Consider the following 25,057-nt stretch of genomic DNA (forward strand, 5'->3'; position numbering starts at 1 on the left):
TATGACCACTTAAACTGTATGCCTCTGAGGTCCAAATAAAGGAAAGCCACACATAATCACAAGAGACTTCAGGCAGGCTTTAAATGGATTATTTCTGTTTTGTTTGTCACAGAGGCCCCATAGGGCATAGATTGTAAGGCATGTTATTTATTCAGTCCATAAGCAAAAAAGGGTCCAAATGAATTCAGGGATCCCTTGAAATAAAATAACTCCCCAATCCAACATGTGCATGCTCGCTCTCTCTCTCTCTCTCTCTCTCTCACACACACACACACCCCGCAGGGCTGGTCAAATGGGAAGAGAGGCTTGGCCAGGAAGACAGAGCTGCTCCCAAGGCCTTCAGCATTCTGATGGGTGCCGGGAATCACTCAGTGAACATGACCAGCCCTGCCCTCAGGGAGCCATGGGCTGGTAGAGGAGACAGTAGAAAAACCAACAGCCTTCGTGTGACATAGATCAGCCCCAAGAGATGGAGGCACCGAGGAGGGCCACCCAACCCAGACAAGACAAAGGAGGGGAAAGCCAAGCTGAATGTTTGAAGGGCAAGTGGGAGTCGGCTAGGCTACCTGGAGTGTAGAGCGGTAAGGGCATTCCTAGCAGAGGGAACAGTACATGCAAAGCATGTATAGAATGGCTCCAGGGAAAGACAAGTTGTTCGAAAGAGCATCTGAAGTTCAGCAGGAGGGAGAGCATGAAGGATAGACAATCTGGAAGAGTGTTCTTTGCAGTGCTTAAGGGCTGAGCTCCATCCTGAGGGCAATGGGGAGCCACTCTTAGAGGAAGAATGACATAATTTTAATTGTAGAAAAATCACTTCATCTGTCTAGTGGAAGAGACAGGGAGCCCAGTCTGACTACTGCAGAGATGAGGATGGTCTGGGGGTTGGAGCGGGAAATTCCTTTCATCCATATGTCAATGAGAATGCGGGATTGGAGGGTTGCTGAGGGCCCTGCCTGGTCCCATGGTTGGACATGAAGATATCATCTCCCCTTGGCCATCCCCCCTGTGCCAAGGTGGAGTGGGATGTGTGGGGGAGGAGTGTTTGGCCTGGCGGCACCGTCTCCAGGGCCACCAGGCAAGAGTGGGGCACCTGGCTTCTCCCAAGACTCCACACCCTCAGCAGCCCCCTGATAACTCCCATTCAACCCCACAACCTTGACCCATATCTGCCTGCTCCTTGTGTATTCAGTCTGACCGAGCACAACCCCGCAGAGAGGCAGAGACAGACCCTATCCCCTTAAATCCTATTTTCCAGCTGACATTTGATGAATGAGAGAATGTGTGTGATGCTGTGAAGACACATGACAGCGAGACACTGTGTGTGTGTGTGTGTGTGTGTGTGTATGTGTTTCCAGTCTGCTCTGCATGCCTATCTGGCTGCGCACTGAAGGACCATGATGTGTGTCCAAGCTCGCCCACCACTGTCCACTGTCACCGCAGCTGACATCACGGGTGGGCTGGGGACACCCGCCTCACCCCGTGCTGCTCCTGACACATCCCAGCACCACAATTTCTTCCTCATTTACCTATTGACGAACACTCAAGCGAGCTGTAAAATCAACTTGTTCCGAAGCTGCTGCCTTCAGTTTCTTCTCTGCCACGTCTAGAATAACAGACAATTATGCTCATAATTATAGGATCCATGAAGAAATGGCCCTGCGTCCTGGAAACCAGGGCACCATGGGTCTGTGGGTCTGTGTGCGGGCCCTGTCTGTCCAGTCAAGATGCGGAACAGCCTTTGGTTCTGCCACTGAGATAGTCACTTCCCAGAGGGATCTTTAGGACATGTGCTCTCCCAGTTAAGAGCCATCGAAGCTTCCCAGGCCATCGTACTCTGCCGAAAGCTGTATGGGAGGCGACAAGTCATTGGCCTCTGGTCACCACCCCTGCACAGTGGCTCTGGTGATTAGCACCTTAATAACTTAGTTTGATTTCTCTCTTTTCCCCTGGACTGTGATGTGATCGGTGTGTGGAGGGCCCTCCTTTGCACATGAATGAGACTATTCCCGGGTGAAGACATGGGCTGCCCCTGCCAGCCACATTCTAGCCTATGGGGGACCCTGTGGGCTAGGACTCAGCCTGGGACTAGGGACGGGACTCGGCCTAGGGTTGGGTTGGGGACTCAGGTCAGAAGCTGGGGTTGGGACTCAACCTATCCTTCCCCGCTCCTGGCACAGGTTATTACGAACGCCTAAGGGTCATTGCCTCTGTAGCTGCCCAGATCTGAGCCAAGGGCTCTAACAGTCCATTCAAGAGGTAGAAGACAGACCTGGCTGGCAGACCTGCACCTGGTACCCGCCAGTCAGCGAGCCCTGGAGAGATGCCAGTGCTCATCCCTGGTCTCAAGGCTCTCGGGCTCTCGGGCTTTGCCTTGGCAGTGACGGAAGCATTAATATGGAGGCTGGTGGAACTGGAGCACACAAAGGCAGCCCCGCCCCCCTCTTCCCCTCTCTTTGCTTAGGGCACAGTGCTAGTTCAGGGTGCTGCCGGCCTTCTCTGGCAGCTTTCTTCCCAGTGGAGGCCAGCAGCGGGGAGGACAAGACTAGTTCCTCTGGGACCTCCAGCCCAGCGGGGACTGGGTCTCAGCACCCCCTGCCCTCTAAAGATAGAAACACTCAACACACACTCACACACACACATGTACATCTTCCTCAGGCTTTGTGTCTCAAAACTCAGAGCCAGAGACTCTCAGGGCTGGGAGGGGCCTCAGAGAACATTTCACTCTTGGAGAAATAGCCCCAAAAGAGAAGGCAAGAATTGGGGTAACATGCAGGGAGAGTAGACACAGAGGCAAGACCACAACCCAGCCTGAGTTGAGGGGTACCATGCCCAGGTCCTGTCTCTTGAGCCCAGACCCTCCCACTCAGCAGCTGGCCCACCCTGGGCACTTGGACAGTGGGGCCTGCACAAATTATGGAGCCGGCAGTCCTAGCGGACCTGGGCAAATTCCATATAAAGGTCTTTAGGTCCTACACACACACACACACACACACACACACACTGGTATGGAAACTAGTTTCAGGTGACCCTGGCCAAGCCAAGAGGAACAGAGACACATTCTCACTTCTCACTTTGTTCTCTATGGAGCTCGGGGGCAGTAAGACCAGGGTATTTGAAGTCCTCCTGATAATTTCAGCCAGTTTCTCCCCTGGACTTCCCCCTCCCATTAAATGACAACACTATCCCCTCCCCAGTCACCCAGCGGGGAGACTGGTGTTATCCCAGCCTCCTGGCTCCTGTGGGAACCCACTCACCCACTCCTCTCTCCAATCCCTCCTCCCCAGGGCAGGCTGTCTTCCGAAATACCTCTCTATCCCAGCCCCACGGCCTGGTCCAAAGGTTCATCCATTCAGGCCACTGGATCTCACTAGACTTTTCCGTGGCCTCCCTGCTGCCCGCAAAGCCCCTCCAATCCATTTCCTTCCCACAGGCCACAGGGGCTTTTCTAGAGCACAGATCTGCACGTGGACTCTCCGCTCCCCCTGCCTCGCGTCTCCAGTGTCCGGCCTCAGGGAGAGGACACTCAGGCCGCCCAATTGTGGCTCTCGGTTAGGGCGGCTGCAGTGGGTTCCTCCGCGCGCGCGTAGGCGCGCTTTGCCGCCCCTTGCAGCCCCGGGGCCTGCGGATCCTGGGACGAAGCATTCCGGCACCCTAGGCGCATCTCCTAGTTCCCCCAGCCGCCCTCCTCCGGACCGTGCCCCGGCCTGAGAAGGCGGACTCCGGGCGGGGCCAGGGGGGCCGGGCCCCGAGGACCAGGGGGGCCCGGGGTTGGGGGGGCTCTGGAGGCTGGGCGCGGCCGACTGGAGCCACCGGCCCCGCCCCCTGGCGCCGCCATTGGCCGCGACCGCGCGGGTGGACCCGCGGCTCTCCGCGCTCCGCAGCTCCTCTCGGCCAGGGTCCCGACTTGGCAGCCCCGGGCGGTCGGGCGCGGCGCGGCGAGGCTGCCCCGCAGGTCGGGGCTGGGCGGGCAGGGGCCGGGCCCCCGCGCTCTCCGGACGGCTCGCTCCGGCACCCAGTCCCTCGCAGCCACGCCGGGCGCGCACTCACACTTCCTCGCGGCGCGCGGCTCCCGGGCGGTATGGACGCGGCGCTGCTCTACAGCCTGCTGGAGGCCAACTGCAGCCTGGCGCTGGCCGAAGAGCTGCTCTTGGACGGCTGGGGGCTGCCCCTGGACCCCGAGGGTAGGCGGAGGCGAGCGGAGCGGGCGGCGCGGGTTCCTTCCCCGGCGTGCTGAGTGCGCCCCAGGTCCCGCGCTCCGAGCACCGCGCGCCCCCCGGCAACCCAGCTGAGCTCCTCTTTCTGTCTCCCGTCTCCCAGGTCCCTACTCCTACTGCAACACGACCTTGGACCAGATCGGGACGTGCTGGCCCCGGAGCGCGGCCGGAGCCCTGGTGGAGAGGCCGTGTCCTGAGTACTTCAACGGCGTCAAGTACAACACGACCCGTGAGTGCCCCCCGATCCTCCGCCGCGGGCGCCCGACGCCCGGAAGAGCGGTTTAGGGAGCGGGCACGGCTCCGGACCCGGCGTCGGAGACCTGCTGAGGGCCGGCGGCGTCCCCTACCCTACTGTAGCCTCAGAGCTCAGTAAGGCGGTGATTTGCCCAGAGCCCAGAAAAGGAAGAAGGAAATACTTGCTCCCTTTTGAGGACAAATCTCTCTCACACGTTGTATACTCTGGGTGCCTGAATTGTTTAGCCAATGCTACCAGCACGAGGCGGGGCGGGGGGGTGGGGGGGGGCGGAAGGGTCCGCGTATGCTCGGTTCCCAAACTCCGGCCTGAGTGCAGGGATCAGACTCTTTATACCAGAGCGGAAGGAGGGCAGGAGGCAGGAAGAATGGGGTGAGCACTCGTGTTGAGTGGGGGCCTGCAGAGAATAGGCACTTCTGGGCTAGAGGGTGTGGGTGGCACCTCATCCCTACCTGGATGCCCCAGACTGGCCCTCTGCGCTGTGAGTCAGGGCTCCTGGGCAGCGTTACTCCTACTGCCCAGGTAGTGCGTGGTGTCTGAATCAGGACCACCCCCCATCTCCCAGGGAGAACAGCCTGTGCCCTCCTTCCTCCTGGCAAATCACTGGCTGGCTTGACATTCTGGGGAAGGCGGCAGCAGAAGCTGCCGGTGGGGTAATTCAGCAGGGGCTTTTGGGAGGGGGGAGAGTCTATGCCCTGTGGAAAGTCCGACGGGTGCCACGTGGGAGGGTCTCCTAAGACTATGGATGCAGAAATCACTGGCCCACCTTGACCAGCCACTCACATCTCCAGCCACACCCCACCAGCGAAGAGAGGTCCTCCTGAGACCTTGAGGGCTTCCTTATCTGAAACCCCTCATTCTGGAAACATCTAGCAGCCTCTCTCTGCGTGTCCGTGTCTGAAGAGCAGCACAAGTCCCCATCACCTCGCACACGCACACACACACCTGTCTAAACTCTCAGGGACTGAGGGCCTCCGCTGAGAGAGATGGTTAGAGAACAAGACAGCTGTGCCTGCATCTGATGCTAAGCAGCACTCCCTTGTCTGCACCAGCGAAGGGCTCTGGTGGGCCCAGGGAGGAGCCGTGCTCTGAGGAGTCCAGCAGCAGAGGTGCTCCTAATGGAAGCAGGTGCTACGTAGAGGTAGGAGAGCCGCTGAGGAAGATATCTGCATTATCTGAGGACATGCTTCCCATCCATGATTAAAACAAACCTCTCTGGGTAGAAGCGAGGTCCCTGATCCAGGAGGTGTACAAGCAGAAGGAATGACTTTCATGCTCTTTCCCAGTCCTGAGATTATAAAACTGTACTTTTTAGGGTCCCGTGAGCTGGATCACAGGATCCTAGGGTCTTTTGTTCAGACTGTGCCCGGGGACAAAGGGACAAGTGAGGTGATGAGGCATCTCAACCCAGTAGCCGTGGAGCTGAGGGAGCTCTGCTCTGGTTCCTCCCTCAGCCTGGGCTGTTTCCTGTTCTCCCCACCAGCCTGGAGCTCCCCAAGGGCAGGGCCTCGGTCTCTTCTTCCAAGCTGAGCACAGTATTTCTTCAGTCAGTTTATTAAGCAGCTACTATGTTCCAGCCACTGCACTGTCGTTGAGGCCCTCGCTCACAACTGCAACAGACAAAAGGAATACAGAGTAACAAATAACCCTGATGGAGGAGAGCAAGGGGGCTGCAGGATGGGGGAAGGGGGACAGGCGAGGCAGGGGACACTTCCCTAAGGAGGTGCTGGAGGGCATACCAGACCACTCTTGTCACATCAAGTGAGAGGGTGAGAAAAGGTCAGGGCGCCACAGAGGTTGGCAAATGTGTCAGTTAGCTCCCGGTACCTGATGAGCAATTTTCTTCATTTGTCCCAAAGCGCTGGCCACACAGGAGCAGCTGGGGAGGAGGAGCACCGGGTGCTGGGAGCATGGCCATTAGCCAGTGCGGCCAGCCGAGGTGGGAAGAGCAGAGAGGCTCATGGCAATGGAAATGCTGTCATTGATTCATCCCCGGCCCTGCCTCCTTGCCGCTGCTTCCTCTTGCCCCGTTTGCCTTTTCAGTGGGATCCTGCTTTTACAAAGGATGCAGGGAGGAAAACAGCTCCGATGAGAAGCCTTGGGGAAGAGGAAGAAGGGTCTGGCTCCTTTTCTTGCCCAGTTTTGCAATGCTGCAGCCCACCCCCCACTGAAGCCTCATTCTTGAGAGGGCCGGCATTCCCGGGGTAAGATAGTAGCTTAGTCATTAGTCCCCGTGAACTTTCTTCCACTCAGCTGAGCACAGAGAATCTGCCACAAAGCTACCAAGTGCGGATCATTTTCGGGCTCCAGCTACCACAGAGAGAGCTTCGCACATGTGATCCCACTCATCCCCACCTCCTGAATGCCCCCTGAGATATGTACCGCTTTTATGCCCATATCGCAGACAGGAAAACTGAGGCTCAGAGACGTGAAGTGACTTTCCAAAGTTATAGTCCACTCCTAAGCACCAGTGCAGGCAGAGGAATCCGCAGCCGTCACTCTTAAGCATGGGGCAACACTGCCTCCAGAAGAGACGCTTCTTGGAGAGAGTTTAGAGGGACAGAAGAAGGACTCATGCCTCCACCCTGGAGGATCGGGGAGGGCTTAGCCCCCAGAGCTGGACTTCTGGGGACAGGGGGGATTTTAGCAGGTGAAAGTGGAACAGGTATACAGGAGGAGATGAAACCATGCTTTGTGCCTCGGGACTGGTGAGTGTTGTCCAGAGCACAGGCAGGAGGAGAAAGAGACCAGAGCAGACGGGTGGCTGTTGGTCAGATGATGCAGGGCATTGCAGAGGGTTTTGCCGTCCGTGCAGGAGGGAGCTCAGCTTTGGGGCACGCAGCCTCTGGAGACAAGAGGAGGGGTCAGGAGGCACTGCAGCTGGCCCAGTCAAATGGGGCTGCGGGAGCCGAGGCAGGGACGGATGCAGGAGACCTGGGGCAGCTGGAATGTATAGGACTGGGGTGGGACGGAGACACGGGAGGAGTCAGGGATGACACGAGGAAAATGCTGAGCAAAGGTGGAGGTAATGTTGTCCCTAAGGAGCTGGAGGGACATCTGAGTGCAAATGTCCATCCAGGACGTAGTCGTCTGGAAATAGAAAGCACAGGAGAGCGCCTCCTGCTAGAGACAAGGCATTCGGATGTGTGGGTAGCGGACTGCTACAGGTGGCCAGATGGGGAGGCCCATTCAGAGCCTTGATAATTCTCACCCAGAGACTCTGTCCAGATGCAGCACGGCCACGGGAAAGGATGGGGCTTGTCCATAGCCACACAGGCTAGTCCCTGCAGAAGCAAGTTAAATATCTGTGTGTCCAAGTTACCCCCAGGTTTTCCCCACCACCCACACTTCTGTGGCCCAGGTTCCATGTGCCTGGGTTGTTGTTAGACCTGTGCTAACTCATTAATCTTTATGCTGACACTTTAATGGAGACATAGGAATATACTCATATTACACATGGGGAAATGGAGGCACAGAGAAGTTAATTGACTTTCTGAAAATCACACAGCTTGTAACAGAGTAAGGATTCCAACTCGGGCTCTGCTGCCTCTCAGAAAGTGACTGTGCTGGCTTAAACAGAGAAGGGATTAGTTGAAAGGGTATCAAGGAGCTTGTGGAACCACCAAGTGGACTGGAGAACCAGATTTGGGGCCCCCAGCCAAGAGCTCAGGGCAGAGGGGGCCCAGGGAGGGAACTTCTCTCTCCCTGAGTGAGACCTGGCCACCAGCTGGGCCACAGTCCTGCTGCCACCAACCTGCCAGGGTGCTGAAGCTCCCTGCAGTGGCTGCCGGGAGCCTTTCTCCCTGTCACCATTTTGTGGACCCCCAGCTCACTAATCCCTGGGGACAGGTGCATCTCATGGGGCGGGAGAATGTGGGGGGCTCTAGGTCACCCACTCCAGCTCTGGCTACAGCGGGGCCTGGAAGATGAGGACTTGACATTTCAGTTCTGGGGCAGGAGGTGGCCTCTCCCTCCCCCCAGGTGTCTCCGAGCCCATACGGGATGCAGGTTCAAATTCTATCGTAATGTCTATACATAGTATCAGCTGGAGCAAGTCTGATCCCCTTCTTGGGCCTCAGTCTCTCTGTCTGCAAGGAGAAAGGAAATGGACTAGGCCAAAGTAGGCAATATACTCCATTTCCTGCCACCTCTCATTATCCTGTGTGGACTCTGAGCCCATGTCCATGTGTGCATGTCTGTGCATCTCCCTGTCTCTGTCTCTCTCCATGTGTGGCTCCGTCTTTGTCTTTGGATGTATTTTCTCTCTGTTTCTTTCTTTGTGTATGTCTCTGTCTTCCCGTTTTCTCTCTTGTTTTTTTATCTCCGCTGCTTTCTCTCTCCCTCCTTCCCTCCCTTCATCCTCCCTCTCCAGCTGTCTTCCTCCCTCCACTTCTCCCTTCCCCTCCCCCTCTTCTCCTTCAATCCTCTGTCTCTCCTCCTCCCACCCCTCATTTTATCCTCCCTGCTCCAGCACCTCCTTTTGCCTGTTCCTGGGGCCCTCGTGGCTGCAAAGGGGGACCTGCTCCCTCCTGCACAAGGCTTATTTTCCCCCTGCAGAATTGTTAAACCCAGCGCAGCTCAGCCTCAGTCTCGTGCTCTCAGGCTCCCACCATGTCCTGTTGGTAACTGCTGGGCCCATGTATACTGAGGCATCTGCCAGGACAAGGGGAAAAAAAAGACACCCCACCTGACCTAACCCCAGGGGGAGGTCTGGGTGTCCCTACTTCCCAGAACCCCACTCTAGAGACAAAGCACGGCTTGTGTTGGAAACACATAAACTGAGTGGTCTCCAGCCAGAGGCATCTTCCCATTGAGTCAGCCTGTGTGTAGAAATCTCCTCTTCAGCCTTGAGGGGAAACAGTGACAAGAAGGGCTGAGCCCTGCCCTCAGAGAACCCCAGGCTGCTTCAAGACCAGACTCGCACAAACCAACAGTCAGGGATTGGAAAGAGGGGCTTGATGGGCACCGGAGCATTCCTGGAAAGCTTCCTGGAGGAGGTGGGAGTGGTTCTTGAAGGTCTTGGAGCAGTGGAGACATCACATTTGTGTCGTATGAGGGTATGAGCCTCAGGGAGGGTTCCAAATAGAGCCTCCCCTCTGGGTTGAGGAAGTAGAAGCTGTGACTCTAGAAACTCAGGTCTACATTCTCAGTCCCAAGTGAACCCTGTTCACAGCCTGACCCGTGAGGCCCAAGGGTGGGGAAGTTAACCCTGTGTGAGAATGGTTTTCATGCTGGGAGAGAGGGAAAGTGGGACATACCTGGCCATCGCTGGCAAAGAGGAGGAGGAGGGAAGAGAGATAGAGCAGAGTGGACGCCCCTCTGGCCATCCAGACGCTCCAGAGTTTCCCAGCTGCAAGGTCTTCTGTTCGAGCGCAGCCGTCCCCTCCCCTGCTGCTTAGGGGTAGAAAATGCCCAGAAAGGAAGACACTTGCCCAGGGTCCCACAGAAAGCCAGGGCACTGAATGGCCTCTGCTGGCTCTGAGAGCTCTTGGCCCTTGCCCTAGCACTTTTCCTCCTTGCATGCCTAGGCCTAGGCGGCCGAGCAGTGTGACGGTGGAGTCTCAGCTGTCCCCTGCCTGAGGGCCCTTCATCTCAGAGAGGACCAAAGGTGCCACCACTCCTGATCTCCCTCCCTCTCTTCCCAGGAAACCTCCAGCTGCTTACTCGTCCTTTTCCTGCCCAGGCTTACCTCTTACCGGGTTCGCGAGAATATTGCCCTCCTCTTACTAGAAACAAGCTCTTCAAACATGCGAAAGACCTGAGCCTTCCAGGGGCTCCTGTTCTAGAGGAAAAGAGAGAGAGAGACTTTTTTTTTTTTAAGACTTTATTTATTTAGAGAGAGATTGCACTAATGGGCGGAAGGCAGAGGGAGAGAATCCCAAGCAGGCTCCACTCTGGCTCGATCTCACAACCCTGAGATCATGACCTGAGCCCAAAACAAGAGTCAGGTGCTTAACCGTCTGAGCCACCCAGGTGCCCTGAGAGAGAGAGAGACTCTTGAAAAGAACTTTCTGATAATTGCTCTTAAGTGAAATAGCACAGTCAAGATTGTAGGAGCACATGGGAGGAGGTCGATTCCAAAAGGAGGGGAAAGTAAGCTGGGAAGACTTCACAAAGGAAATGTTGTTGGATAGGGCCTTGAAAAATTGGGCCAGTGATGTGCCAGCTGGAAGGGAGAGTGGGAACAGATGGAGAGGAGACGTGGGTACAGGGAACAGGGTCATGGAGGCTTTGAATGCCAGTCCAGGCCATGGGCCTCAACTCTCCTGGTGGTAGTGCTCCCAGCTGTTTATCCATAGCCCCATGGTGCAGGAACAGAATATTCTGGTGGGACACTGCTGGATTTTCAGGATGTACCTTTGAAATCTAAATGCAGGCTGGCTGAGAACTTAAACCTTGCCCTTCCCCTCTCCTCCCCCTTACTCAGTAAAGTCACAGATGGAGCACCCGTTCCTGCCCACCCCCCTCCCCAGTCCCGAGCAACCACTGCAGAGTCTGGAACCCCACAGCAAAGCCCCACCCCCAGTGACTCTCAGGGACCATCTCCGAGGGCCCCAAGTGCAGTCTACCCACCCAAAACCAGGTGCTCCAGAGCCTGGGGGGGAGCTCCTGTTACACACTTGCAGGGGTGGAGGTTGGGGTGAGGGAGAGCAGGAGGAACCCGGGCCCACATTCAGGAGGGCAGATCTAAGTCCTGGCTGTGCCCTGCTTCACTGAGTGACGGCGAGGTCCCCCTCATCCATGTCCCAGTGTCCTCATCTGTGTGGAGGGGACAGAAAATATGCTGTCCTTGTGAGGCCCTGTCACAACTGGGGAGATGCTGCTGCTTGGGGTTCCCGTGAAGAGCTGGAGCGTTGTCAGCAGGGGGAGTAAAAAATAAGGCCCAGAATAAGGAGCATTTGTATCCTTGGCATCATGTCCTTGAGGGTCCTATTCATGCCAAGATGGTTGTCCTTGTTCTGGGTGGTGTGTGGCCTCTGTCGTCTCTGAGAGCCATCGCAAGTCTGTGGCCCCTGGATGGTGTAGTGGGAGGGAGCAGTCTGTCTACACTCAGAGGGTCTGATCCCCAAAGGCCTCCGGAGAGAGGCAGGGCTTTGGCCTTCTGGAGCAATGCCATTGTAGGTAAAGAGAGGACACAGGATTCTGCCAGTCCCAGATGTCTTCACCCCACGTTACTTCACAGGAACTGTGGTCGAAAGTCGGTTCCAATTCTGACTGGGCCATGGACTGCTTATGTCACCTTTGGGCAGGTCTTTCTCCTTTTTGGGCCTCAGTTTCTCTGTATTAGTTGGGGGTAAGCTTGACAAGTTCTCATGGTCCCCAAACCCTGAGGTTCCTCTGCTCCACAGCAGTCTCTGCCTCAGGGGTCCCCCGTTCGCCTTCTCCTCCCTGTTTCCCTGTGCAGGTCACAGGCTGGCGTCATGGTGACAAGCCCATTGAGCGTTGCTAGGGATGACTGGAAGGAGGCAGCCCCGCACAATAGAGGCTGGAGCTGGGTGGTAGGCGCCTCCTCCCACTTGCACCAACCCTGGGGAGGCCAGCGATCTCACACAATGAGCTGGATTCCAATCACACCTCTTCCCTGTTTCATGGGCCCAGTGTGGGCTCCATTAAATGGCTCTGTGCCCCCTGACTCAGTTTCCCCACTGTCTACCCTAAGTATAGACATTTACCCCTGCCATGCCTACTCAGGGATGGGAAGGCATCATGAGTGAAAGGTCCTTTGGAAATAAGGAGCTGAGGGTTTTTGGAGGTCCAGCTGGACTGTTGGGGCCCTGAGAGCAGTGTCCGCACAACACTGAAGAAATGGAATAGAAGTTCCCTGCCTCTCATCCCAGATGTCATAAGCAGCTGGCCCTGGGGAGGCCCTTCCCAACCTGATGTTTGTGTTGATGATGGCAGACTTCCAGTCTCTCAACCCAACATTCCTTCTAGGTCAGGCTGGTTCAGAGCTTGGAGGAGCATCCCCAGCTGCCACCCCCACCACCAATGGGCTGTGATCAGATCAAGACAGGAAATGTTCCAGCTGGGCCCCCGAGCAGGCCAGCCCTCATCAGCTGCGCAGCATCCAAGCAATGCAGGGGTGTTGACTCTGGGAGAAGCGCCTTGTTTGGGAAGCTCAGGGGAGCTATGCTGTCAGGACCACGATGGTGGCGCATCTTCCCCAAATGGTGTCTTAACTGGAGGCAAAAAGCAACTTGTCATGCTCCGCAGCATCATTGCCTCGTCCGGGCAGTGGGGATTTTTCCCACAAAAGATAAGAAAGGTGACCAAGATGAAGGGCAAATATTTCCCAGAAGGCCTCAAGCCAGACAGGAAGGTCATGGCCGTATCTGGAGTAGCCCCCTCCCACGGAAAGTCAGTAAGGGGGCTGAGGGTGGGGCGTCTGGCCCCTCAGGCATTTTCTGCCCCGGGGATCTGGACACGAAGTGGCTAAGACAACTGCAGATGGGGCGCAAGTTCCTGCATCTTCTAGAACATGGTGGCTGGGTGACCCCCAACATGTCATTGTCCCTCTTTGGGTCTCTCTAGACCAAATGAGGGAGAAGCTGCCTCCCCCTCTTACAGTCCCAGGAAGATGCCTACTGACTCCGTTTCCAGGTTGCTTTCCTGGGAACAGGGGAGGCTTTCTTGCCTGGAAGCGAGACCACGCCTGACTGCAGGTTTGCGGTTTTGGACTACAGCCCCTACACTGTGTGGGATTGTACTCTCGGTGGCAGCAGCTCTGACAGCGGTGCTCAGCCTCCCTGTGGCCTGTGTGGGAGACCCAGGTGCCTCCTGCAGGTGTGACTGTTTGGCATTTGCTGTGCAGCTTGGCAGAGCCTGGACGCCCGAGGTGGCAGACAAGAACAGTCCTGTCCCAAGGTGGGCTAGGAGCAGTGAGCAGTGGAACCCTCAGGGGGCTGGAGCAGCCATGGAAGCACCTGGAGGAGCTAGGGCTGAAGCTGGGCCTCGACGAGCAGCACAAATCAGTGTGATCTTCTTTCCTGGGCGGAATGCAGGGCTGGAGGGCTGTGTCGCAGGAGCTCTCCAAGGTGGCCCACCGGCTTTGGTGGGGAGTGGGGAGAGGTAGCATTCTGCTGTCCGCAGTGCTGAAAGTTCCTGTCCTGCACAGTGACCTCATTCCTTCAGTGAATAGTGCTTCTGGCCCCTTCCCATCTCCCTGCCAGCACCTCTTGCCCTAACTTCTTGTCATTGTTTTCCCAGACATCCAGTGACCATGTTGCTGCCCCTCCACCACTCACTCCCTGTGCCCCACCTGTCTCTTACACTCTCTCCTCCACAACTGCCACCCAAAAATGGTCCCTTGTGGTCCCTGTCTCCCATGCCTTGTCAGTTAGACCATCAGACATAGAAGGGCCAATGTAGGGAGCGCTTGGAAGTGATACAGGGATGTGTGGAGTTGTCACATAGCTTGACGGTAGTACTGGCGTTCGGCGGGTTGAAAAGTCCTACACAACAGATACCTGACCTACCTGAGATGCCAACAGCATCTTTGAGAAACGATGTACATCACTTTAACTGAGAGGAGACACTGAGGCCAAGAGGGCAGGGACTTAGCTAAGGTCACTTAGCCAGCCAGCCAGAGACAAATCTCCAGCCAGAAGAGCAGCCCGCCTCTTCTCGCAGCCAGGCTTCTGAACCACTTAGGTGACTGCCTGCACCAGGAACTCTCATCAGAAAGGGGTGAGCATCTGAAAGAGGGAAAGGCCACGGTAATGGGGCTTTTGACAGGCCAGGGGCACTTAGGGGAAGAGACCTGGCACACTGCAGGGAACGGGGACTAGGATTCCCAGGCCACAGAGCCCTGCAAGAGACGAGCCTGCTTGCATCCTCCAGACCCTAATGCCCCTGACAGACCACACCGCACACCATCAGCATCTATCTTCGGCAGGGGCACTTGGGTTGCTGTGGCAACAGGCACCCACCTCCCCGCATCCAGCCCTGCGATCCCAGTCTGGCCACCTGCCCTCAGACTTTCCGTGCCCATCCTCCCATGGTTCCCAGGTAGAGGGGGACTCCTCTGTCTTACTCTCTCCTGCCCAAAGCTGTGCTTGAGGGCACAGTGTCCTCATTAGCCAGCTTCCCGAAGAGCTGGGCCTGTCTTCCAGGCCTCTGGTACCTGGAGTCTGTCACCAGAACTACATCTCCAGGCACGACTGGGCCCCCAGAGGGAAGCTCCCTTCCACAACATCCCACATCTCAGACCCTGCTTTCCAAGGTGTTGGCACATCCGAGCTGGTTTGATGCAGCCCATATGTATGTGATGGCTAATTCCTGTGGGGGATCCGGAGACTCCCATAAGGTCTCTGCCTACCTGTCTGTCCCCAGGGAGTTTAAGTTCAGTAGCAAAGAAAAAAGGATCAGGTCCAAAAAGATGAAACCCGTAGTAAATTATGGCAAATGCTCTAAAATAGATTTTTGGTTTTCAAACTATGGGTCAGAGCACAATAGTGGATGGTGAAGTCAAATTAGTGAGTCATGACCAGCATTTGTATATAAAATAAATTAATTCATTAGAATAGAATAGGAAGAAAAATATCATAGCTGTGGTCAAGATGGATTTTGCTTTGTGAAACCGGCCTCACTAATGTAGGACGTGTGTGGGGTGGAAGTGGGAGTGTGGGTGGGTTTGTACTGGATTGTGACACCACATGGATGTGTTGGTGTGGCTCAGGGACAGTCAAATGTGAAGGCCTGTGTTTCAAGAGATGGCAAGGCCTAGAGGAGGCATTTGGAGGAAAAAAAGAAGAGATTGCTTAAATACCTGGAGTCCTGGGGAAGCCTGTGGGAGGAGATGGCGCTTGCACTATGGTTTAGAAGATAGGAAGGGGTTTGTCGGTGAGCCATGGGTGAGAGTGAGGAGGGTATTTCAAGGGGGGGGGTTCAGCATAGGGCTGGCTATGTGCCAGGCCTGTTAGGGCAAATGTCAAGTGCCACATGGAGTGATGGCAGGAGAGGGGTGGATTCCAGAAAAAGAAAGCCGAGACAGAAGTAATAAAATTTGGTACCCCCCGAGGGGCACTGACATAAGGGACCAGAAAGGTCTCAGATTTGCAGCATCTCTACCCTGACTCCCTCCCATCCTCAAGCCCACCCCATGGTTAGTACCATCATGAGATATCATACTTTGGAAAGTATTCTGAGTTCCTGTCCTTGGTTAGCCCCACATCGATCAGTGAGACCAGACTCACACACCTAAACAACTCAGGCCAGGTTATGAGCAAGGGATGAAGTGTGAGGCTCAGACTATTAGGACTCGGGTGGAGTGGAGTGGGGGACTCAGGAGAGAGAAATCTGTGAGATGGGAGAAATCAAAGAGGCCTTCCTGGAGGAAGGGGTTTAGCACTGAACCTCAGGAAAGCTGGATAACATCTCTGAACACATCCCTAGAAGATAAATGTTCTGCCCTTTGAACCAGAGCCTGGATCTTCCCTCAGACAGGCTGTTGAGAGGGACCTTAAACCCCAATCAATAAGGGAGTGTTCATTTTACAAAAGGACCAGCCCTCCCCAGATACCTTTACGTGGGTCCTTTTGATTCACCCCACACTCTGTCCTTTAGTTCAGTAACGTCACTAACCGTATGCATCAAATTCTCTTAACACACAACCTTTCTGTAGTAAAACAACCCTGAGGAAGGAGAAAACCCACGAGTGGATGTGGGTGCCACAGTGAGAGGCAAGGGGCTGGGGTCCTCACTTTGGGGTCAGGATCGCCTGGACTCCCACCAGGGCCGGAGGGGGCAGCCACAGGCCAGTAATAGCCCGTAATCTGAAAAACCTCTGAGCTCAGAGCACCAAATTAAAAAACAATTAAGCTAATAGACTCTCCCCCATTGTTTCTGCTCCTCAGCAAGTGCTCCCTTAATAATCCCATTGCTTTGAACTCACTGTCAACTCAACAGAGGTGGGTTTTTTAGGTAACTTAATTATTTTAGAACTCACTGTTTTCCAGAAGCAATCTAAGTTTCCCCCTCCAGCTCTGTGACTCTGCGCTCTGGGAGCTATTTATTTTAACTAGCTCTGTAGTATATATCTAACAGCAACCCAAAAGAAAAACCCACAGACAACCCATTAGCCAGAGAGCAGAAAACCCCAGTACAAATCACCCCCAAACCACGGATCATTCAGAATTTGTAAGGAAGTGGGGGAGGTCACATTCACACTCATGGGGCAAAGCAGAGTCTGACAAAGGGCTCCGGAGTTCTCAGGTGGGAGGGGTTCCTCCTGGCTGGAGGTTAAGGGTGGGCTGCCTGGAGGTGGTGGCTTAGGAGCTAGGACTGACAGTCACACTGGGATTTCAAGAAAGGTAGGTATGAGCATTCTCTGATCATCCTGCATTCCCCGCGGGGGGGTAGCCTGCCCTTGTGGATGTCAGACATTGGTTCTCTGAAGTGTCTGGGCAGATTCCAGTCAGACACTGAGAGATCTCACACGGTGCTCTTGCAGGCAGCCGCAGCTCGAGATCAGCGACACACTCCCGTTTCCCCAAGTGTCCCTCATTCCTGTGTCCCACTGCGCGGTAGCGAGGGGTTAAGAACATGCAACCTGAAGCATGACCTCCTGGATTTGAATCCTGGCTCTACCCCTTCTCATTTTTATAGCTTTTGACAAGTAGGTTAACCTCTTTGTGCCTCAGTTTCCTCTTCTGCAAAATGGGTTACTATTACTCATGGGGTTGCTGGGAGGAATGAATGGACGAGTGTAGCTAAAGTGGTTGAAAGATAATCCGATCTGTGGTGAACGCCCACTCTGTGAAGGGTAGCTGGTATTAAAACAGAACTACTGCTGGGAAAAAGTACGGATCTCGTATGTATAAAGTGAGAGAAGATAGGCACCTGGGGGGCTCAGTCGGTGAAGTGGCTGCCTTCGGCTCAGGTCATGGTCCCAGGGACCTGGGATCGAGCCCCGCATCGGGCTCCCTGCTCGGCGGAGAGCCTGCTTCTCCCTCTGCCTGCTCCCCCTTCTTGTGCTCTCCTGCTCTCTCTCTGTCAAATAAACAAAATCTTCAAAAAATAATAATAAATAAATAAAAATAAATAAAATGAGAGAAGAATGGAAATTATTGGGTGTGCGGAAAGCAGCAAATCTTCAGCCACAACCCAGGGCTCCCAGTCAGGTTCAGTTCTGAACAAAATTAAAGAAAGTAGACAAGATGCTAGTCAAAAATTGTATCAAAAATGGGTTTTATCTTGCCTTTCAGCTGGTAAGCCTTTTGCACAATTTTCACCTAAATGACTTTCCCGTGAACTTTTAGATGTGTGTTGTGTTCCCTGGCCTAGAGAGGCTGAGAAGTATGAACCTTACCCTGTGGGCACCCGGGAGCCAGGGAGTGTTCTTGAGGAGGGGAGTGACCTGCCTCTTGGTGGTTGGCATCTTTTGTAGGGAATGCCTACCGAGAGTGCTTGGAGAATGGGACGTGGGCTTCACGGATCAACTACTCACAGTGTGAGCCCATTTTGGATGATAAGGTGAGTGGCCCCCACCTGCCCCACCTGCCCCCCCCCCGTCCCTGTACAGCTATCAGGAGTCAGGTTGAGCAGAGAGCATCCCAAGGGTGACAGAACTGGTCCTTGTGCAGCCCAGCCACATATTTTTGCACTTCTTCCCCCTGCCTCCATGTCCTGTCCCCTGCTCAGTGACACTGTGGGAGAGAAGGGGGACACAGACCTTCGGGAGAGCCCTGGCTAGCAGAGAACACAACCATGTCTGGCATGTGACACAAGAAGGTGTCCCAACATCTAACAGGCTGTGTGACTTCCTTCCTCCTCCTCTGGGCCTCAGTTTCCCCATCTAGCATCTGATTCTATGGCTCCACCTGGAAACGAGCACAGCCTCCGGAAGGCTGGGCCCCACGGGAATCTGGGTCCCGCTCACACCTCAGCAGCCCCCTTGCTCTGGAACTGGGCTCCAGGCTTCGTGTGGTGCCAGCCTCTTCCCCTTTGAAGTTACGCCTCACTCCTGACCCAAAATGACACATCCCACCTCCACCCCCCTCCTCATTCACCCATTACAGCCCCCAGCGAGGCTGCAACTTTCCCCAAGAAGTCCAGGTTCAGAGGAAAACCATTGAGCTACCCTGAGAAAGGGATGCTACAAAATGTGAGCCAGAAGGGGTCTGCAGTAGGGCCAGAGGAGTGGCAAGTGGGATGGGTCATAAAGAAGGAGGCTCCCGCCAGACCTCTGGCCTCACCTCTCCACCCGACAGCCTCTCTGAGCAGGGGCAAACCACGGTGGGCGGGGGGTCAGGGGATAGCCTGCCCTGGCAAGGAGTACTTTATCACTGCCTCTGTTTAGAATTGCCAGCAGGTGGTGACCATAAAAAGGAGGCTGGCTTTTATTTGGCATTAATATTGCTCTTAACTTCTCTACAGACATTGCGCCCCCTCATTGCTACATCCGCTACAGACTGATCCCAGGGCACCTTCCAGACTTCCCAGAGCTTGCTGCTTCTGAGGCAGGAGGGCAGGTTGGCTCCATTATACGGAGGTCAAAACTGAGGTCCAGAGACAGAAATCAGCTCACCCTCAGTCACTCAGCCAGCCAGGGTCTGAGCTGAGGTTAAACCCAGGTGTGGCAGCTCCCAGTCCGGAATTAAAAAGACAGGAAAATGTAGAGAGCCTCACCTCACCCAGGAGACGTTGTGTCCAAACCTGCCTCCAAACTGCATGTCAGGGGGTCTGACTGCAGCCCTTTGTCTCTACCAAGAGCTGCCCACAGCCAACAGGAGTGAGCACTGGGAGCCAGATGTGGTGATGACACTTGAAGCCACTTCTGCCTCCAAGGTCACGACACACAGGGTGGCCGTAGCTGGAGTGCCCAGCCCCTCCCTCCATGTGCTCCATGCCTCCGTCCGCCTGTGTGTCTGTCTGTCTGTCCAGCAGAGGAAGTACGACGTGCACTACCGCGTCGCCCTTGTTGTCAACTACCTGGGTCACTGCGTTTCTGTGGCCGCCCTCGTGGCCGCCTTCCTGCTTTTCCTGGCCCTGCGGTGAGTCATCCCCCCAACAAGGCCTGCTGCTTTTCCCTGCCCCTCCCCCACAGCACCCCCTTCACCCCTCCCACACGGTCTCGCCTCCACTCGGCAGGGTAGGGGGGCCCCGAAGCCAGTGGACAGAAGGGTCTGGGGGGGCTGCCAGGGCACTGACCGCTGGCAGGCATGCAGGATGCAAAGGGGGAGCTGGCTCGGAGAGATCCAGCTGTGGCCACCACGAAAGGGAATGTGGCTCGTGGTGCAGCCCTGCCTTCACCCGAGGCTGAGTCTCTTACCTGGCCGCGGGGTGGGGGCCCCAGTCCCAGCTGATTCCTGACCCCAGGCAGAGCCCGTCTCAGCTCGCTCCCGATCCTGCCTGACCCCTGACCTGGGCCTCCCACAGGAGTATCCGCTGTCTGCGGAACGTGATTCACTGGAATCTGATCACCACCTTTATCCTGCGCAATGTCATGTGGTTCCTGCTGCAGCTCATCGACCACGAAGTGCATGAGAGCAATGAGGTCACCGGGCCGAGGCTTGGGGCTGGGGGGCTCCGGGCTCTGGGGGCACCAACCTCTCTTGCCCAGTCCTCAGGTGTAGACCCGCATCTGAGCTCACCTCTCCCCCAATCATTGTCCCTCCCGAGCTGGGCCCAGGGTCAGGCTGGGTAGGGGCGGGGCAGGGGCTGCTGCCAGGCCTGGGTCTCGGGAGCAGCACAAACAGCAAACCGGACTGGTTTAGCCTGTTCCACTCTCCATCTTCTGAATCCAGGACCTCCCAAAAACCCCTTAGAGAAGAAGAGGCTGGAACTAAGCTCCGTTGGGCTTTATCTCAATTCCAGTGACAGCCCTGTGGGGATTATTTTCCCCATTATACAGACATGGATACTGAGGCTCAGGGAGGTTAGGTGACACTGTAATGATGCCTCCACACCTAAGCCAGCAGGATCTTGACCAGGCCATCCCACGTGTTAGCTATCCACCCTAGAGCTGTGTCAACTGCTGTGGTACTATGTCCAAGTCACTGCAAAACCCAAGACTAACGAGGCCAAGCACAGAGTCCTGTGGCACACCATTAGAGACTTCTCAATACATTTTCTTTGGACGGTGGACCTGAGCAGATATCCAGTCTGGTTTGACCCTTAACTTGGCCCCCCATTAAGCCCTGCCTCAGCACTCACTGAGTCCAATCCAGTTTGGGGGCCCCTGCAGCCCCATATGCTTGAACTGATAAAAGGTCGCTTAACTTGGAAAAAAAGCAGGGTTGGAAGGAAGGGATCTTTAGCTTCCCACCTCAGCAGGCCCTTTTGAGAAGAGGAGACAGACAAACTCGTGGGGCCCGAGATCAGGGCTGGGACCCTGGGGGAAAGCCACGGAGGCAGAGACCAGCTGAGCACAGGACCAGCTGACAGCCGGAGCCGTCAGCGCTGGACAGAGAGGGGCTGCGCTGTCTCCGTGGGGCAGAGAACGCCCATCACAGGGCTCCCCCGACCACCGGCCCCCAGATCCCAACCTCGGCTCTGAGGGTGCCCTGGGGACGAAGCCTGGGGAGCAGTGGCCAGGTCAGGAGGCCTGAGAGCTGGCCAGGCCTGAGAGCGGCCTGGACAGGCTTTTTCTCTGCCCGCACCCCCATCTCCCCTCTGCAGGGTCCTTGGGAGGGTAGCTCTGTTCAAAGGGACAGGGACAAAGGCAAATGGCAACAATCCGCATTTCTTGGTGCCTGCCTTAGCCAGCCTGCATCTCTAGCCGCCCTGAAAGATGCCATTAGTAGTTTCTCATGTCGCAGTGGGGTTCAGAGGGGTATGGCAACCTGCCCCGGAGATGGTGAGCCTCCACCCAGAGCCAGCAGTGATCATCCTGAGCCCAGAATCTGCCCAAACCAGAGATTTTGGAGAGTCACCTCGATGGCTGCACCTCACCTGCATAACCCCTGCACTATTATTTATATAACAACTTGCTTTTAATTGACTCACTCCTTTTCTTCTGTGTGAAATTTCCCATTTCATCCCTAAATGGAACACTTGCTGTGGATCGAAGGTGACTCTCAAAAAACCGACCATGAAAACACAACAGTGTTGTTCAGTCCTAGCCTCTGCCCGGAGAAAGCTCAGGGCCAGCCTCCCTCTTTCTTTACGAAAAAGGGAGATTAGAAAGGGCTGGGGGAGAAGCCAAAGAAGGGACCGGTGCAGGCTGGCGCCTTAACTTCATCCCAAACAGCAAGAGAGAATTGGGTGGAGCATGAAGCTTCCCAGAGTGAGATTGGAGGGTCTTGAATGCATGTCCGCAAGGCGACTCCTGGCGGGTGCCCATGCCGCGCACCGGGGCCCTGGCCCCAGGCAGCCCCTGACCGCCCCTGCCCCGTGCAGGTCTGGTGCTGCTGCGTCACCACCATCTTCAACTACTTCGTGGTGACCAACTTCTTCTGGATGTTCGTCGAGGGCTGCTACCTGCACACGGCCATCGTCATGACCTACTCCACCGAGCACCTGCGCAAGCGGCTCTTCCTCTTCATCGGATGGTGTGAGGGTCCCTGGGGGCCGCGGGGCCTAGTGGGGAGCGGGCAGTGCCGACGAGGTCACCTCCCTTCATCTTGGGTCCAAGGACAGGTGCACAGCCCTGCCTACCGTCCCCAGGACAGGCCAGGGATGCAGCCCCTCCCTTCCATTGCTGGTGAGGAAGAAGCAAGCAGTCCCTCCAACAGCACATTTTACAAACAGCCCTCCTCTCCTTGCCTGGGAAGACCAATCCAAAGATCTTTGTCTCTGGTTTCAAAAGACAAGCTGGCCAGCTCCACTTCTCTATCAAACAATCTCAGAAAATCATGCTGTCGCCTCATCTGTCTGACCCGCTTAGAGAGGGTTGCTGAGAGAGGGGGAAGGGGGGCTCAGGATGGGGCCACGGATGACCTGCAGTTGGATGATTGGTCCCAGGCCCCTTGTGGTCCCCTCACCGTGTTCTACAAGAGGGCCCTCGACCATCTGTCTGTCCACTGTAGCCTGTGTCTGTCCTTCTTTCAGGCATCCCCTGCCCCATCATCGTTGCCTGGGCCATTGGCAAACTCTACTATGAAAATGAACAGTAAGTAGGACCGGCCGCCTGCAGGGGTCAGAAGGGTGTCAGGAAAGGTCAGGCAAGGGCTCCAGCCAGGCCATTGGGCAGGAATTGAAGTCCTACCAGGACAGATTTACTTTCCCATTGTCCCTATATTGAGAAAATATGCCTGGCACCCAGAGATACTCGTGTGGTAGGTGTCATGGGTTAGGAATCATGGGTCATTTAAGTGCCCTAATGCATGACCCCTTTGGCCTTCGGTAAGGCCTCCTTGGAGTGGCAAGTGTGGCCCAGGGTACATAGAGGAGGTCAAGTGCTGGAGGCTGTCAGCCTAGAGCCCATCCAAGGCTGTGTCAATGGGCCTTTCACAGAGCCCTGGGCCAGAGAAGTGGGTACTTGTTTTATTCTGGCGTCGCAGTCCCTGCCTGGGGTACATTGTCGCATCCTGCCACCCTCCCTGCACCAGAGATGTTGATATCTAAGCCACATCCAGATGATGGCAATTCTGGCCATGGCTCAGCCAAGCAGTAGCTGGGAAGCTGGGTGCCCCAATTTAAAGGGAATGTCAGTTTCTGGATACAAATCTCCAAGGGGTCTCTGAGGCTGGAGAGAGCGGGTAAGATTTGGGGGCAGGGGCAGAACTGGGGTGCCGTGAAAGGTAGTGAGCTTCCTGTCAAAGGGGGTGTTCAAGCAAAGACCAGAAACCCCAGCGCTGGGAGGCGGTGCCAGGGGAGATTCCTGTCTAAGGCAGTGTGCACTGGATGACCTCTTCAGTTTCGGAGGACACAGTCAGAATTTCCCAAAGTCCATGTGGCCCTTCCTGAGGTCTAACAGGAGTGGTTGACAGGGCCAGACTGCATCCTGGCCCCACCCTTCCCCTGGACTCTGAAGCTTCTGCACCCACCAGCATCCCCAGAGAATAACCAAGCCTCTGGTAGCAGCAGGCTCCCTTCACTGGGTGAATGAGGCTCAGCTCAGAGAAAGGCCGGGGTTCAGGGCTGGAGAAGGCCTCTACATCTGCTGCTTTGTGCGGTTGAGTGCCTGGCATGTGGAGTGGCAGGTTCCGAGCAATGCAGGAACAGGTGCTACAGGGTGCTTGGGCCCTGCGCCAGCAAGGGGGAGCCCAGCTCTCCATTCGTGAGCCTCCTGCCTGCCCAGCCCTGGGTGCCACAGTCTGGAATAGGGTAGGCCAGTGAGGAGGATGGGGGGAGACCCAGGACCTGCCCTCAGTCCAGCTGGGGAGACCAGACCCTCCATGGAGGGCAAAAGGCAGTCCAGGGGTGAGCTTGGGTGGTCAGAGGGGCCAGAGCTGTCCACCCAGGCATTTTGGGAAGGCACAGCCCTAGAGATTGGGTCTCAGGAAGGGTCAAGCCAGAGAACCCTGGGCCCAAGTGTACTGTGGTGGCCAGACCGTGGCTCAGCAGGCCACTCACAACCACCCCATCTTTGCAGGTGCTGGTTTGGCAAGGAGCCTGGCGACCTGGTGGACTATATTTACCAAGGCCCCATCATCCTTGTGCTCCTGGTAGGTCCTCAGTGGGGACCCGGATAGGGCTGGGCACCGGGAGGATGCAGAGGACCCACCCAGCAGAGATGCTGGGGAAGAATGTGGCCCCTTGCACATCCTCTGCACACACCCCCCCACTCCTTGGCATCCCCCTCCCACTATCCTTACTCCATGCTCCATGCCCTGGTGCGGCCCCTTCACCTCTGGCCCTCAGGTTCTTCCTCTGGGCAGAGAACGGGTCTGACTGGCAGATTTCTAGTGCCTCCCACATCTGACATCCCCTTGCCAGGTACTGAGACAGCCAGGCGACGGGGCCGCTGATGGCAAGAAAAGGGTGTGTGGACTTCTATTCAGCCCAGACCTACATCCCCCTCTGCCTCCAGCGACCCCCTCTGAGGCCCAGCCCACCGCCCCCAGCCTGGAGCGGTGGTACCAGAATGAAGCCTGATGAGCAATTGTTCCTTGTCCAGCTCCCCACCCTTTGCCAAATGTATTCGCATTTAAGGAATAATTGCCACAACGTCTTTAATCCACAATGAGCTTTAATTAAGGTAGAGTTAAAGTAGAGGCTGCATTTGGCAAAAATGAACCCATTATACATCATACATTTTAAAAAAGAGACATGCAAAAAAGCCCCATAAGAAATTGGCATTTACATAAGACTTATTTCAGGCTTGGTAATTTCAGTCTCCTATATGCACCAGCTTCCTTAAAGGGCCACCTGCTCCTTGTGGGATACATAGGAGAGAGAGAGAGAGAGAGAGAGAGAGCCATCCTACTCTTGCACACAGCAGGTGCCTAATGGGGGTTCTGTGGTCTACCTTGGAGACAATTACTGTTTATTTCTTTCATTTCCTGACTCCTCCTTTTTGTGACTTCTTCTGGGATTCATTTGCTCCCCATCTTTGGAGTGCCCTTGATGTATATGAACTGGAGATGTCTAGGGAGGTTTTCTACCCACTGCCTGAAATTCCACCATTGGAAATTCCACCTTATTTCAGAGGCAGAAGCCAGTCCTTGTCAGCAGTAGGCGGGGGGGGGGGGGGGGGGGGGGGGGG

At 55.6% G+C, this 25,057-nt stretch overlaps 1 protein-coding gene across 1 annotated transcript in view; it reads left to right on the forward strand.

The window, feature by feature from the left end:
- The first annotated feature begins 4,027 nt into the window (after positions 1-4,027).
- The window catches only part of LOC102747389 (corticotropin-releasing factor receptor 2), a 23,707-nt gene continuing 2,677 nt past the window's right edge, over positions 4,028-25,057 (forward strand). The window contains exons 1-8 of the mRNA XM_081800918.1: positions 4,028-4,181; positions 4,318-4,443; positions 17,855-17,940; positions 19,354-19,460; positions 19,846-19,963; positions 21,808-21,961; positions 22,459-22,519; positions 23,945-24,017. Coding sequence (XP_081657044.1) covers positions 4,079-4,181; positions 4,318-4,443; positions 17,855-17,940; positions 19,354-19,460; positions 19,846-19,963; positions 21,808-21,961; positions 22,459-22,519; positions 23,945-24,017 — 828 coding nt within the window. The 5' untranslated portion in view covers positions 4,028-4,078. The remainder of the gene's footprint in view (positions 4,182-4,317; positions 4,444-17,854; positions 17,941-19,353; positions 19,461-19,845; positions 19,964-21,807; positions 21,962-22,458; positions 22,520-23,944; positions 24,018-25,057) is intronic.

Source organism: Leptonychotes weddellii, chromosome 12, assembly GCF_054177405.1.
Source record: "Leptonychotes weddellii isolate Sample4059 chromosome 12, ASM5417740v2, whole genome shotgun sequence".
NCBI lineage: Eukaryota > Metazoa > Chordata > Mammalia > Carnivora > Phocidae > Leptonychotes > Leptonychotes weddellii.